This window comes from Euwallacea fornicatus, chromosome 13, assembly GCF_040115645.1.
Source record: "Euwallacea fornicatus isolate EFF26 chromosome 13, ASM4011564v1, whole genome shotgun sequence".
In the NCBI taxonomy this organism is placed as follows: domain Eukaryota; kingdom Metazoa; phylum Arthropoda; class Insecta; order Coleoptera; family Curculionidae; genus Euwallacea; species Euwallacea fornicatus.
In genome coordinates this window covers 2,533,507-2,549,694 of record NC_089553.1, presented here as the reverse complement: position 1 = coordinate 2,549,694, position 16,188 = coordinate 2,533,507, and the positions used below count along the sequence as shown (strand labels likewise).

Genomic DNA, 16,188 nt, shown 5'->3' with positions numbered 1-16,188 from the left:
AATTAAACAGCATTTAATTGGGTGGTAACCTTTGAACCGCATGCCTAGGAAGCACTAGTAGGCCCAGTCTAATTGAAAGTATCTTGCAAGACACCACTTGTTTTAGAATTGCCGCAGTGTCCTGCAGGACAGATTTCGTTAGTCATGTAGCAAAGAAACCTCCCCGATGCCCCAAGAGTACATTTCTAATAACCTTTTTTTTTTGTTTCTATGGGTCGGGTAGACAAATTGGATAGTAGTTTCTCCCGGTCGAGGTCCAGTTCTATGAGCAGTCTAGAAAATATCACTTCCGAGTCCATTCAGTGCTTGCTCTTTGTGGATTCGTACTCGAAAAAATCAGGTTCGTATGTAGGTATAGCACGATTCTCGCTTTAGTCCTTATTCAGCGGGAGGGAATCTCTCTTGTACGGCCAATTGAGGCATTAATAAAACTAAGTGAAAAATGGACTGAAATGTTAGAATTTTCCCCCCATAATTGTGCCGTGTGGATTGCAGCTTTCACTCTCACGGAAAATCATTTTTGGAAAGACTCCCAAAATTTCTATGACTTTTTAAAAATTTTACTCCTCTCTACAGGGCGGCCAAATTCGAGGCGTAGCGTTGGAATCTCGGAAACTAAACGAGACATGAAAGTCGCTTAAATTAAGACAAAGTTCCAAATTTAGCGCGCGCGCGAAAATGCCACTTCGAACGCGGAAAAAATCCAAAAGCTTCCGAAAATACCAAGAAAAAACCGAAACTTTGCCCTAGCACTTTCATAATTTTATTTGAAAAGATATTTCAAGACGAAGATCACTTCATTGTTATCACTTTTTCTTCCATACAAGACGGCCTTGTGAAATTCGACATCCGACGTTTCGTCTTTGAGCCACCATCATCAACTTCATTTTTTTATACGGGCACGGTTTTTTTTTAAGATGTCTTCTATTACCCTTTGCCCTTCTAAGACCGATGACGTTTAACGACCACCAAAAAAGTAGGGGGCCTGATAAAAACACCCTCTTAAAAAAATCGATTCCAGCATAAGTCCGTCTTCGTTGCAGCTCTTCTGCTCGCGTAATAGGTGTCTTCGATAAATTTTAATATATGAAATAAATTTATTGAGAAAAAAGGGGCAATAATGAAGTGAAATTCGTTTTCAAGTATCTTTTCAACTAAAGTTAGGAAAAAATAAAAATTACATAGCAAAATTCTGGATATCTCCGGAAGTATTCGGAGTTTTCCCTCGTTAAAAGTAGCACTTCCTTTGGCGTTAAACTATGCAACTTCGCCTCAATTTAAGCGAGCCCGTATATCTTATAGCTTCCGAGATCCCAATGATACGCTTCGAATATGGGCCATTCTGCATTATGACGTTTTTGGGAGAGTTTTCGCAAGAATCATAAGGGTTGCAGAACGTTCTTCGGATAATTTTGGGGTAGATTACACGTCAAAGTGACGAAAAAAGTTCTTGGAAATATGGGTCCGGCGTCGAAATGCAACGGATTAATGCTTGAGAATGGTTTTCAATTTTTGAATTACGACTCCTACAATTTAAAAAAGTTTTACGGCAATTTTGGTCCAACTTATTTTTCCCAAAAAATTACGCCATAAAGCAACAATCATCTTGTAGATTATCAACTTAAACCGAGGTGTTATGTCGCGTATCTCCTTAAGAGTAACACTCAGGCTAAATTTAAACTAAACATCTTGTAAACTTTAATATTCTGCAGCGTCTTCAAAGTTTTAGACATTGTATTTCGCTACGACCCACTTCCGAACTTATACGAATAAAAACTTTTCTCATGTAAGATCATCATTCGTAGATCTGCTTTACGTTTTGTGAGTCGATAATTGAAAATGTTGCTGATTGCGGTATTCCAGAGCCGTCAGTTGTGACCCCAACCCTTTGGGTGGGCACCAGCTTGGGTTCGGTGCTGCCCATACTGATCTCGCCTCCGGAACCAGACAGTCGATCGTCGCAACCGGTCGTGGTGTCCATGGTCGGAATGACGATATTTCGGTTGAAAGGCGGCATTTTAACGTTATCGTTTCTGGACTGTAGTGGTGCGTTAGTGCCATACACGTACGAGACGTGGAAAGACGACAATCGAGAGAAACGGGAACGTGATAGTAAGTGAGGAATAAGACGTTTGTTCTCAACCAGATTATTTTCGTTGATTATCTAGGAACCCCAACCAGAAATCAAAATCGGATGAGTCCTACATTGGGGGAGAGCTCCACAAGGAGTGACAACTATAGTGACCGACAATTCGTGGTGATCGCCAGCGAGAAACAAGCCAGGGTATTAGCTCTTCCATCACAAAACTGCGTCTACAGGCAACAATTAGCGGACAGCGATTTTGTCGTTAAAGCTGATATTATTTCTATCAAAGGTTAGATGTCATTGGAATTCCCAATTTGGATAATTCCACCATCTTGTCTTCCAGATAGCGTATGTTTAGCCACATATGTCTCTAACGGACACCTCATGGCCTACAGTCTTCCCAGCCTCAAGCCTCTGTTGGACATCGATTTTTTGCCCTTGTCCGAGTTGAGGTAAGTTCCCAGAGTTTGGAAAGAGCGTTTCAGATAGCGGCAATCTCTTGAGAAACTTTTGTCTCTAGCACCGAATGTGTTTTACTGTCGACGCACAATTTCCCGATATTAGAGCACATCTTTTGCATGACACTGTCTGATTTAACTCAACTACGCTGCCAACCTTGCAGGCGCTGCTCGTATCGATATACGTATCGATGGTTTATTTCGTAAGCTGTGTGGAATAATCACTCTTGGAGAAGAAGCCCCAATTTCAATGTTCCTGGTTGCAATCAAAGTTCTATAAGTGTACAGGGTGTAACAGATCATCATGCAGATATTACGGGGGGTGTTAGTACACGGTAAAATAAGAAGAAAATGTTGACACGGCCATAGTCAAAACGCATCATTTTCGATATACAAGGTGACGAGATTCGATTTTTTTTTGCTATTTTCTTCCGCATGCCTGAAGGTAACTTAATGAATTTTCTTGTCAACATACAGCATTATATTTATTTTATGATGATGCAGGTCAACATCATAAATTCATGATTATTAAATCAACGTTATCGCAACGGTTGGTTTGGTCGAGGGAGACCCCTGCCATGGTCTCCCAGATTTCCAGACCTGAATAGCCGAGACATGTTAAACCCATTACACCAACCAGTATACCAGGCCCCAATTGACACAGTGAAGGAATTTCGAAAGAGAATAGTGAACTTATGTGAAACCAATCGCAATCTTCCTGGTATTACATTTTCGAAAGAGTCCGGCGGCCTATGAGGCACAGAGTGGGACATTTTATCTCAGCAAGAAGGGGACATTTTTAGCAGTTCCTATAGTTTTGTTTTTATTTAGATTCATTTACTTTTACTGCTACTGCACTAATTTAATACATATAATTCATTATTGAGAGCTGCTTCGGATTCTTTTTGGTTCCTTTACTTCTTCCTTAACAGCCATCGGCGGCTACTTATGCAAAATGATGCAAGATACGAAAATAATGCAAGAGATTACAAAGTTAAAGCAATGAAGCGCGAATCTAAATGTGAAATCAGAATTCGTACAAGGAGGTTCAAAAAAAGTTCAAAAGCAAAAAATAACCCAGGAAAACGTAGGATCCTGTGTATGGAAACCAACGATTTCAAAAGTTTAGTGTAGAGGTTTTTAAAAAACATAGAGATGCGAAATTTCACTAAGTTGTCTTTAAGCATACCAAAAAAATTAACAAATTTAAAAAAACAACAAAAAATGAAAAAAAAAATAGAACTTTGTCACCTTATATGTAAAAAAACAGTGCGTTTTTGACCATGACTATATAGCATTTTAGTCTTATTTCACCAAGTGCTGCTGCTCCCCGAAATATCGGCATGATCTATTACACTCTGTATAGATGTGTTCAACGAAATTATTTTATTATTCATTATTAATATCACAGCACTTTTGGGGGTAACATCATCAATAAATAACTGCTTTCAACGTCATTCAGCAATAATGGCTAATCGCTTGTTCACCTCTCACCAGTTTCCAGACTACGCCGAGTAGTAGGGGAATTGTAGATCCCATGTTATCGATATGGGGCCAACAACTTATCGTTAACGAGGACACAGATCAGTAAGTCAGTTTTTCGTTTAAATAATGTTGTTTTTTTTGGTTATTAATAGTTATCGTTTTCTGTTCCTCAGTAAGATGCTCGGTACAAGTGACATTTTGCGATTGGATGCGATGAGTAGATTTTTGGTTGAGTTTTGGCAGGGAAAATTCGTTGTTTTTTATTCGGAAGAAGCAAAACCCACATGAAAGGTATTTCCAGGTCTAATTTGTCTACATGTAATTTCATTGTAAATTAGAGTTGCCGCAATTGCTCAAAAGAGCAATAAAAAATTACTAATTACTTTGCTGACATACTGATAACACTACTGATTGATATACTGATTATGGTTGATATTTTTAAAACGTAATTGAATTATTAATTCTTAAGAGAAACTATCGTTAAATTAATGATAAGCTTTTTATTAATTATGTAAAAAATTTATTGTGACGTCTTTTAGATGCGAATTTGGCCCAGGTTCTAGTAAAAATTTTGTGATTTTCAAAACTAAATGATTTGATGATTACAGAACTGGATAATTACTTCAGTATCTGTTACAATTTTTTGTCAAAGTCTTTGCCATGAATATGGCGCCAGCCATCCCCCAGGGCTTATTTTACTTGTAATAGCATGTAGACAACGCAACAAGTGCAGATAGCATCCCGTGAGCACATTATCGCACTCGCTACGCTCTTTTTGGATGCCCGAATTTACCATGTCTCGGGTAAAAGTTCATAGTGACGTCACTCAGATGCGAATTTCCCACTCCTTTCCACATGCAACATAATTTTGGTAATTATTTGAGAAAAAAAAGGTGGTTCTAGATTATTTTACAATTGTTAAATTACATTTAAATTAGCCACCTATGTTAATTACCGACATTTATGCTTCTAATGAAAGAAAAACTACGAATTTATTGTTATATGATATAGGAGAAAGGGATTCTTTTTTTACGATTAAGTCTTGAGACTATTGGTTCATAAGGTACTATGCAGCCCTGTCTCTGCGGATTAATACTCTTCTCACGTCTAAAATTCACAAAACACCCGATTAACCGTAATATTAACTTAGCATGATTTCTTTTATCTCTTGCACGTTAGATTTAAGGAAAAACTGATAAATTCAAATAATGCGGTAAGTTGCGGCAAGAAGCTAATCTGCATTGACATAAAATAATTAAAGAACTATCGACACATCATTAGTGCCTTCTATTACGTTTTAGGATCGCGAGAACCTTCAGCTTTAGCAACAAAGGACACGGACTCTATTTGGCTTCTCCGTCCGAGCTTCAAAAATTCACCTTGTGCACAGATTTTTGGTAAATTTCAGATAATTCGATGCGATATTATTATACAGTACGATTGTCCCATCGTAGCAATGAATTGGCGGAAATATTGGGAGATCTGTTCTTGACGTGCGAAATGCCGGAACCACCCAAAGTAGGGTTTTTCAAGGGCCTGTTCGGGGGAGGCGTTAGTTCACTGGATCGTGAGGAACTCTGTAAGTAAAACTAACGTAAAAAATACTTTCAATAACTTTTTGAAAATAAAATTAACATAATGCAAGATATTCATCTTGCGGTGGATTTTCAATTCGTGTATATCTGGTTACCTACATAACATATACCTGATGATTAGAAAAAACATCAAAATACTTTATAAGAAGATATTTTTATAATCAAATTTCAAAATAGAGGTCATTTGATTCTACTTGCTGAAGCCATCTATCTGCGAGTTACTTCATTCCATGTCGGTACCATTCGTTGTCCTTAGCACTAAAAAAGTCGTGACATTTCTGCTTCGAATCTAAGTTACCGAAACTGCGACGGCGCAGGAAGTGTGCCATCCAGCAAAAAGGTTGATAGTCTAAAGGCGCAAAGTCGGGATTGTATGCTGTGTGTGATAGAAGTTCAATCAATTCTCTTGGTATGTCTGGTTAGGCATTTTGTTGCTGTAGCTTGTGCTGTGAATTGACCAATAGCGGGTATATGCGACATGACTTTGTATACATTCGATCGACCTAAGCATGATAGTACAATTGTTTACATCATGCTCAAAGGATAACAAAGTTTTCCTGGAAAAACGGTTTTGGCAACCGGTTTCGCCATTTGTTCAAGATTCGTTTACCGATTTTGCTTGTCTGCGGACTATAGAGGCGGGTTGATTCGTTCTACCTCAGTCCTCACCTGAATAAACGGTAGTCGTCAACGTCAAATTGGGGCAGTCAATAAATTTTCCTCTGTGGCTTTTTTCCAATAAAACTAAAATTCAGTGTGGTAATTTTCGCGAGTTATGACTTTATCTACAGCCGAAGGTGATCACAACAGTATCGAAAGTCTGGCCGGAAAGAAAATCATATCTATCGATGATGTGCCGCAGATTGATTTCGCTGAAATGGATGAATCAGATGCGGAGAACCAGCTCAGAAATGAGACGATAAAGATAATATCACGATGCCCTTCCGGTGGTGTTTCTGCAAGTAAAGTGTTTACCACCACATCCACCGTAAAGCAACCTGGTAAACGGCCTCAATCGGTCCGGAGTTCGTTCGTCCATCGTCACCTACAGAAATCCTCTCACCGTAGGGCTTTGCCCGTAGTATTATCAAAGATCCCTCTTCCCATTAAAAGCTCTGACACTATAAAAATTTCCTCACTCCTCATGAAAACGCTCAAGAGACGTTGCAATAGCAAAACCAGCTCCTATACTATGAGTTGCAGCAGCACCTTTTCAAACAAACATATTCTGCAGATAAAATTCATAAACACGAACAAAAGCTACCTCCAGTTAAAGGAGCTGATAAAAAATGAGAAGCCTATAGCAGACCTTTATAGGTCTTTGGTGGAAGCCAAAAAAAAGCTTGAAGAGCTGAGTAAGCTGGTTGTTCTTGAGGACATCAAGCTCGTTACCTTCGCAGAGCATAACCGTCCACCTTTTGAGTTTGAAGGTGCAGGCGAGGAAGTTCCTGTAAAAGTACTGCATGAAATGAGAAGCTCTGAAGGGGAAATACCAAAAACTCTGGCCGAGGTATGCCACAATCTTTTAAATAAAAGAGCTCTGATCGTGGAGCTTTTGGATAAAGTCATCAAATGCGAAGTTGATATTCGAGATGTAGCGAGCCGGATTGAATCCCTAAAAAGCGAGGGACGACAACTTCAAGAGTCTCTGGAAAGAGTACTCGCGGAACATAAAAGGAAGATTGAAGCTCTAATGACAAACTGGGAAAGTCTGCTGCTTGTGCAAAAATCTAGTAATAGCGCCAGCGATTTGGCGTTGAAATTGAAGGAACAGGAAGTGGTCATTCAAGAAGCGAACCATGTTATCGCTGATTTAAGACAGAAGTTGGATGAAAATATAATTATTCAAGATAGAGCAGTGGCAGAACTTAATGGAGACATAACTAGTTTGAGAGGCCAAATTAAGAAATTGGAACAAAATATTGAACGTGAGCGACAGGCAAGAACTGATGAAAAATCAAGAACGAGCTTAGGAGTGAAAAACGATAAAATGATATGCGAGAAGAAGACGGACGTGGAAAGTGAAAATACGGAGTCATTCAATACAGAATACGAGAGCAAAATTAAACTTTTACAGCAGACGTTGATAGATAAAGAATCTCAATGGAAAACGGATAAAGAGAAAATGATTAGAATGTTAAAAATGCAGAAGAGAATGCTCGAGAAACTGAACGCGGACGAAAACGAATTTGCCACGCCACTGGAAACCATGGAGGAGCAAAAACTTGCCACTGAAGAGGAAACGCAAAAGATCATCGGAACACTCAGTGAACAGTTACTGGATACAAAAACGGAGCTGGAGGACATGGCTAAGGAATGGGATGCTGCTATAAAACAGTGTGCGATTGTTGAAGACTTTCCTACTGGCCCGGACTCTGGATACAAACAAGAGATGCCAGATATCTTCTCCAATGTTGAATCGGGTGAAATGCTGAATAACAATAGCGAAGGGATAGCGGGGGACGTGCGGAAGCAAAAATTTGCAGACAAGCTGCAAGCCCCAGTAGAAGAATACGAAGACGATTCGCAGAGCAGCAACAGCCTGAATCCAACCGACTGCACACGATTGAGTACACCAAAGGAGCTTACAAACAGGTATGAGTTGCTACATGGATTGATTTTGGTCTACAATTGGGAATTACTATATTTACCCATTGCTAAGAGCTCGGACAGAAACCTTTCTTGATGTTTTGGTGAAGGAATTTTCTTTGCAAAAAATAAATAGAAAAAAAAAACAAAAAAATGGTAAATTAAAATGTATGCGGGGTGAATATTTGAAATGTATGAAGCATTTTAAAACTCCTGTTCTTAAGTTATTCCAGATGTCGGTTTCTAGAGCTCAACCATAAGGATTTCGGTAGCCATACACCAAGGGTTTCCATTCGAGACATTAGGAAAATATTAATAACATTAATATTTCTGTTAGTTTTAATTAAGAGTACTGCGTGAACAACCCCATCGCTTTAACAACCCCTACATGTGTGTAAGGCGTTACTTCCAAAAAATGAAAGAAAGGGAGGTGTTGTAATCGTATTCTTGTCATTATTGTTTGGCCTTGTTAATTGTTTCCTTATTATATGTTGCATCGTTATGGGAGTTGCCTCAATCCAACGGTGGCCTTTTCGTCATTGATTGAGGTTATGTGGGTTTTAGCGGTAGACTTAGGCCTCCTACCCTACTGTCTTATTTTAGGTCATTGAAAGGCGACGTTCTTGGAAGTCAGTTCGATTCGGACTCGTGCGAGCTCCCATGATACATCTTTTTTATTAAAAAGTTCCGGTATTTGTTCCCAAAGCGACGAAATGCTTATAAATCCTTCGAATTCTTTTACGGTTTTACGACACGGAGCGATAAAAACCTCTTTGTCTGAACACGTCACATCAGCCTCGAGGTTGCAACTAAAACTTAATATAACACTAAAAATTTGGAATTAAAATAGGTGTAAGATGCTGTTAGAAAACAACGGGGACAAGCTCAGGAGCAGAACCAGGGAAGTGGCCAAGCTGCAAATGGAGATCAGGCATCTCCAAATACGACAGCAAACTCTCGAAGGCCAAAACAACACCTTTCCGACCGATGAGGTAGAAAAGATTATTGAGGAGGGGTCCCGCAAGTTGAACGGACTCGTGAAACAATCTGTTGAGAGCGAGCAAAAACTGGAACACTACGCCAATTTCATCAGGCGACAAGCTCGGCAAATGGGAGTGCTGAACGTCTCCAGATATGAATTGATCTTGGAAAACAAAAGGCTTTCCAAGTACTCGGTTGAAATGAGAACGACGCTCGGAGAAGTAGCTAAGGAAGGCAAAATGAAAGACCGGTTCATTAAAGAGCTGCAGGACAAAAACGATTTAAAAGATAGACAGAGGATCGAGTTGGATAAGCAGGTGGGAGAACTGGAAACCAGATTGAAGCTGGCGAACGAGAAAAGGCTCAAGTTGCAGGATGCGGTTGGGTCCATAGAGAAAGAACTGAAAAACGCTAAGATATTCATCAGGCCCTTTTGAGTGGAGTAAAAAGTTGAAATTTTCTCTACAGTGCTGTGCTTTGTCGTCATTGATTATCTATTCATGCGTACAGTAAAGAAATTTTAGGGTAACATGTTGTTTAATTGGAAATATTTACAAAAATGTACTTGGGAGAGTTTAGGCCCGTAAAATGTTCGCTTATTGTGTGGTCATTAGGATGTGATCTAGCATCTGTTATTGTTATTGTATATCATACACAGTGTTTTTGTTTCAACAACACATCAATTGAGATTTCGAAGGGGTAATTTAAATAAGAAACGCACCCCTCAATACCCCAATGGATGACTCTGTCTATCCGGCTCAATGTATGTTCTAGTAGACGAAAAAATTAAGTTGTTTGAATTGGCAGCAATTTTCGGAATATCCTGTATAATGCATACTATTTGTATAACGTGACTTAAGACCTGCGACATCACTGCACCATTGTTCTAACTGCTCAGGTTTTACCGAATCGAGCATTAAGAGTATTCCACCTTATATACAGGGCGTTTCATAACATACCGACAAACTTTCAAGGGATGTAGAGCTTAAGAAAATAAATATTTAGATCAAATAAAGTTAGGTCCGAAATCGCTTCGTTTCCAAGATAAAAGAGCATTTGACTTCTTTTTCCCACATTTATTAAGCATTTCATAAACGGTTTCGGACAAGGACATGAAATTATTGACACGCTGTGGCAGGACAAACGTGCATGTTCTCGAGTAGACACAACGTTTCCCTCCACACCAGTGGCGTCCATGCGGCCATCCAGCGTTCTTACATGTGTGAATGGTTCAGAATTTAACGGAATCATACTTTGAACGAAAAGTATTATTTTGCAATGAGGCATGTTGCCTACATGTTTGTCTTCATGTTCTCCCCCTCTACTAAAAGAGAATTAAAGTAATTTTTGCCTAAACAAACTTTAAAAAAATTGCAGTTGGAAGCCTATATCGGCTGTTTTGATGGGCACAGGAATGCAAAAATTATTTTTTACCTTGAAAACGGCCATTTGCGCAACAAAATATTAAGAGGCTCTTTTTTTTTAATTAAAAATTGAAGGTATATTAAAAAATGTATTCGTATTAAAAAAGTCAGTAGCGTATCTTTTTTTTCATTAAAAATATCCCATTAAATGATTGAACTGACGTCACTGGTGTTGGTGGAATATTCTGTCTACTCCAGAACATGCATATTTATCCTGTCATGGCGTCTCCCTAATTTTAAGTTCTTATTTCAAAGTTTTTTGAAATACTGAAAAAATATAAAAAAAGAAATTAAACACTCTATATCTTGGAAACGAACTGATTTCCGATCTAATTTCATTCGAACTAAATATGTGTTTTTATGAGCTCAACGTTCCCTGAAAGTGTGCCGGTATGTTTATGAACCGCCTTCACTTACATCATCAAGGTAGGAAGAAATAATATATTATACAACGAGTGGCGTAAATGGCATTTTCTGTCATTGAGAGTACAAGTCTTTGTGCTCGAGTTCCAAAACATTGTTTTCTACGGGTATTGTTGTGCTACTTTAAGCTGATGCAACAAACAGAGATGGGTAATAAAACACTCAATTTCTCTCACTTATTATTCTGATCATGTTAGTGTTCAGACACGGTCATCCGATTTGAACTTTTGCAACAGGCCAATCGCATTCTTCCAACAACACTCCCACGCATGGGACTGTACCTACGTGTCACCACTGTCATCTCTAGAGATGTCAAACTTTCACAATGACGTCAAATATTTTGGATATCAAACTGTCATTTCTAAAGTTGATGATGGTTCGACACCTCGAACAAGAAAGAAAACAAACTTGTTTGTCAAAAACAAATTTTAATCAAATAAAAAAGTTAATTTTAAATGTTTCAACAGTTGGAGAGCAAAGTGGCAAAGCCAGCAAAGCGACTGCGAAACACATCCCTGGCAGCATGCAGGACATCGGTCAAAGGACGTCGAGCGCATGCAGCGAAGTGAACCGTGCGCATAAGCTGATGCTCGAACGTGGCGAAAAGCTCAGCCAATTGGAAGACAGGGCCGAACGGATGCGCAATGAGGCCGAGAACTTCAGCTCGGGAGCGCATGAGCTGATGCTCAAATATAAGGACAAAAAGTGGTATCAGTTATGAGCACGTTCCGCACGTTTGCGCACTTTCGGGTTGTAAGTAGTTAAGTATTTCCCGTTGTTGGGAGTTTTGGCTTCATTGTTTCTTCGCGTTTATTGCCACTCTGAGCGTTAGCCCGTAGAGAAATATACACAATATTAAGCAGTTTTAGAGGTTAACGGTAAGTTTTTTAATACCAGTCAAGTAGGTGATAAAATAATCGTCAGGACTATTTCTACGTTTGCTACTATCGACTTAACGTGTGTGTATGTGACTGTAACTTGTAATTATCGTTATTTTTACTTGAAAGGTAGGAACATTCTAGCCCTCGTCGAGTTAGAAAACAGCTGTTTCTCGCTTCAGATATACCTATCTTCCATTATTAGCTGTAGCGGTCCTAAAGCAATTATTAAATTTTAACTGATGTACAACACAAAGTACATATTTTATATTTGTACGGGATAAAAGAGTGTTCAGTGCAATGGATTTTCCTCCGTGCAATGAGAATAACCCATAACGTCTTTACACAAGCTGTTTTTTTTTTTTTAAAGCGCGTTCACTATTGCTGTCTCCACGATGGAGACAGATACAAAATCGGTCAAATGTCAGTGCTACCCAATTGCCTTTGGTTTTCGAAATTCAGCGAAAAATGCAAGATTCAGACCGGTCCAAAAAGTTTGGGGCGGTGCCAAAGAGAATTTAATACCGCCATACACGGCACTTTGAAATTCCGAAAAAATGACAAATTTTTTCCACTTAAGAGATTTTCTAGCTCGCACTGTTTCGAACATGGCAATATTCCACGAACTTGCTCACACTTTCCATCGCGTTCCTTTCCAAAATTACCAACCCCTGCCTTGATTCCTATCTCTCTGACTTATTCCATTACACTCTGTATATTAAAACAACAGCTTAGGAGACGCCAAATGTGCCAAGTATGCCGTATTGCTTGTGTCCCAGGCAAACGATTGATTTTCGTAAGAAAACGGGGCTTTTCTTTTGACTCTCATCAAATTTTCAGCTCCAATTCAGCCTTTCATCTATACGAGTATGTATGTACTTAAAGCGCTTCCGCTACTTTAACACTCCAATTTAAACCTGATTGGTTTGGTTCCTTCGTGAACTTGTTGCGCGTACGTAAAGAGGAATATGTACAAAGTTGAAACTTTGAAGTCCAGAGGGGGTCCCACAACTGGCCCCACTGCCACGACGGTCTGGATCAGCGATTTTGTCGCGCCACAGATTGCAGTAAAGCCGATATCATATTTAAATTTCCCGTCTCGGAAAACTCCTGAATACTGAATTTCTTCGAGATATCGCTGCTACGTCCGAATATATTTATGGGGAAAAAATTTTAACACCCTGTGTCACGAGAATGAAGCAAGATAGGAGATGCGTTTGTTAGGACTTTTTATCATAAAATATGGCAAGGAATCATCCCTTGGAATTGATGCCATCATATATTAGACACCCAGTATAATTTCGGAGGATAAGACGAGTTAAACTGTAATCTCACTTCGGGTATTTTTGGGGTAAGAAAGCATTAGACATTCTCGATAACCGACGAACAGTTACTCAAAAGTCGGTCTATACATATATTTTTATTGCATCCATGTAAGTCACCATCTTTGGCGAATAAAGCTGCATTGTAGAAGGACGAAAAGTAAAATGTTCCTGTCAGAATCCATTTTTTCCCAGCTTAACTGAACTTGTAGAAACAACTTTTGTTACCCTTTCAAACGAACAGCTCTGTGGCGCGACTTCATCGTTGATTCAAGCGGCCGGGTGGCGCCACTGGTTACTGTTAAAGCTTTAAGAGTGGTAAATTATCCTATATGCAAAAAATGAAGAAATTAGACATCACAGTGATTGCACAAAAACTAACGAGTTCCAGGCAGCAAAGCATGTCTGTGGCGGTCGACAAAGCGTACAGAGGTTCAATATAGTGCAAATTTTCTATATCTACCATATTAATCTAAAATACAACGCCTTTCTTATACACTTTTTTAAATTAAATACCTTATTAAATACATATGTTTTTTTTAATTAGAATACACGCAATTTCGTACAGTTAATAGTTATCACTAATGTGGCTGTTATTATTTTTGAACTCTTGAAAGATTGTGGAAAAATGGAATCTCGGAATATTCCTGAAGTTGCGGAGACTGTATCTGGTGAAAGTAGCACAAAAAGTAGTAAGTCGCCACAAACAAAATTTGATTGAATTGAATTTATTTGACCTTTTACCATTTAACCACAACTTTGTCCCACTGTAATGGACAGATGTATTTACCCACAAATATCGATTTTTGTGTAAGCTATCCCGATAACAAATTTCTTCATTATTTAGCTATAGTATGCAGTAAAAGACGTATCAGCCCAACAGAAATTTTGCTTACTGCTGCAATAATATTTGTAAATAACAAGTCTATTAAAAACCTTTAGCTAATGTTAAGATTTTGACTATTTTTCAGTATCTCCAATTGACAATAAGTATCTATAATAGTTTTCACACCACTTAGAACTGGATATGTGTAATTTGGTTTCTTATGATTTCCATTAAATGCAAAGCTGCAGGCAAATGATAAATATCATAATTTTGCCCCCTATAATTTCCCATGTGCCATAGCAATTGTATCAAAATAATGCGTTTATTTAAGTAGGTGCATTCAAGAAACATTTTCTTGTAATCTTCATTGTTAATTATTCGGTTTCTTAAATGTAAATATTAACTATAATTTAACTATGATTTTTGTTCGTTGATGGCTACTTCGAAGGGAAATTTAAGCCAAAATGCGGCTGTGACATCAATCAGTGATAGTCAGAAGCACAGAGAAAACATGCCCTGGTAATTGGCCATTAAAGCACTTATGTAGATAGACCTAAGATTCTAGATCTCCTCAGATTTTTTCACTCAGTTTAAAATCGTATTGTTGCCCCTTGTATGGTAATTAAGACCTACTTAACGTTCAACAGAAAATTGAAGTCGTAGTTTACTTCACACGCCACATTTCAATGTTACCATTTTCGCCATAATAGAAATAGTATTAATAAGAGTATCGCGATACATAATATTTGGTTTCACAGCCTCCATAATTTTGTTTTTTGTTGGACGTTGTTATTATTTTTCTTTCATCAACCTATAGATTTTTAGAAGTCCGGTAGAGTGTAGAGTTAAATCCCCGATATTGGGGAATAAATGGTGAATGCGCCAGGTAAATATTTCCGGGTGGTAGCGCCATCTTAGAGCTTGCAGTCAAAGGAAATCACCATATTAAATTACACATTTAAAGCAGGAACGTTTTTTCTACTGCGCATTACTCATAGATGGCGCTACTTAAATTAATTCACCACACTTGTACAGAGGGAATGTTAGTAGATTACGTTACATAACTATGTGCAAAATGATTATATTACTGTTCTATTGAAATATAAATGAATTGTTTGTATATTGAAACGCTTTTTATTTCCAAAATACTATTAGGAGCTAAATATACCTCCTTACATTTCTGCTTTCCTAATATGAAACGTTAAATTTAGTCAAAGACACTGTATGTGTATGGGCCATATTGGCTTGGTAAAGGTTCGTTCGGGAACTATCAGGAGTTAAATATACCTCCTTGAGTTTCTGCTTTCCTGATACGAAATGCTAAATTCAGTAAAATTCTGTTGTACAAGTATGGACCATATTGATTTGTCGAAGGTTCGTTCGAGAACTATCAAGAATTAAATATACCTCCTTACGTTTCTGCTTTCCTGACACGAAATGTTAAATTCAGTAAAATTCTGTTGTATGGGTATGGACCATATTGGTTTGCCGAAGGTTCTTTCGAGAACCACCAGGACCTAAGTATACCTCCTTGCATTTCTGTTTTCCTGATACGAAACGTTAAATTCAGTAAAATTCTGTCGTACGTGTATGGACCATATTGATTTCTCGAAAGTCTGTTCGAAAACCATCAAGAGCTAAATATACCTCCTTGCATTTCTGCTTTCCCGATACGAAATGATAAATTTTCAGTAAAATAGTACCTTGAACAAACCTTCAAAAAAACAGTGGCGTACATAATAATTTTACACGAAAAAAACTTAATTAAAATTGAGTGCTCCGATATCAATGAGATTTATTTTCGCAGAAGCCATACGATATAGCTTTGATATGCTCCGGTCAAAACTCGAATTGGACGATTATGATTTTTGAAATCCAAAAAATAATATAGAGTATCCAGGCTGTCCCAGATAAGGATCAACAGCATGGATATCTGAGAAACGCTAATAGATATAAAATGGCTTAAGTTAGGAAAAAGTTGTGTAATTTAATGTAAATTGATAATTTGTTTTTATACTGGCTAAATTCTAAACGATTATGAAGTAATCTGAAAAAAAACGAATTTGGCGGTTTTCGTTTTTTGCAAATAACTCTCGTACGGTTACAGTTAGAGGAATGAAA

General features: G+C 38.1%; 2 protein-coding genes across 5 annotated transcripts in view; both read left to right on the top strand.

The window, feature by feature from the left end:
- The window catches only part of Tomosyn (syntaxin-binding protein tomosyn), a 78,479-nt gene extending 63,284 nt beyond the window's left edge, over positions 1-15,195 (top strand). For 2 of the 4 annotated variants that reach the window (XM_066288990.1, XM_066288989.1), the window contains exons 15-22: positions 224-340; positions 1,864-2,112; positions 2,169-2,375; positions 2,430-2,538; positions 4,042-4,131; positions 5,331-5,426; positions 5,484-5,608; positions 11,509-15,195. In XM_066288990.1, coding sequence (XP_066145087.1) covers positions 224-340; positions 1,864-2,112; positions 2,169-2,375; positions 2,430-2,538; positions 4,042-4,131; positions 5,331-5,426; positions 5,484-5,608; positions 11,509-11,762 — 1,247 coding nt within the window. In that variant the 3' untranslated portion in view covers positions 11,763-15,195. Of the gene's footprint in view, positions 1-216; positions 341-1,863; positions 2,113-2,168; positions 2,376-2,429; positions 2,539-4,041; positions 4,132-5,330; positions 5,427-5,483; positions 5,609-11,508 lie in introns of all 4 variants that reach the window. The other 2 variants (XM_066288987.1, XM_066288988.1) reach the window with 1 other exon arrangement.
- On the top strand, positions 5,974-9,723 carry LOC136342819 (putative leucine-rich repeat-containing protein DDB_G0290503). Its single transcript, XM_066289006.1, has 2 exons — positions 5,974-8,219; positions 9,064-9,723. Exons 1-2 carry the CDS (start codon positions 6,400-6,402, stop codon positions 9,629-9,631), a joined length of 2,388 nt encoding a protein of 795 aa, XP_066145103.1. The 5' UTR covers positions 5,974-6,399; the 3' UTR covers positions 9,632-9,723.
- Positions 15,196-16,188: the final 993 nt, after the last annotated feature.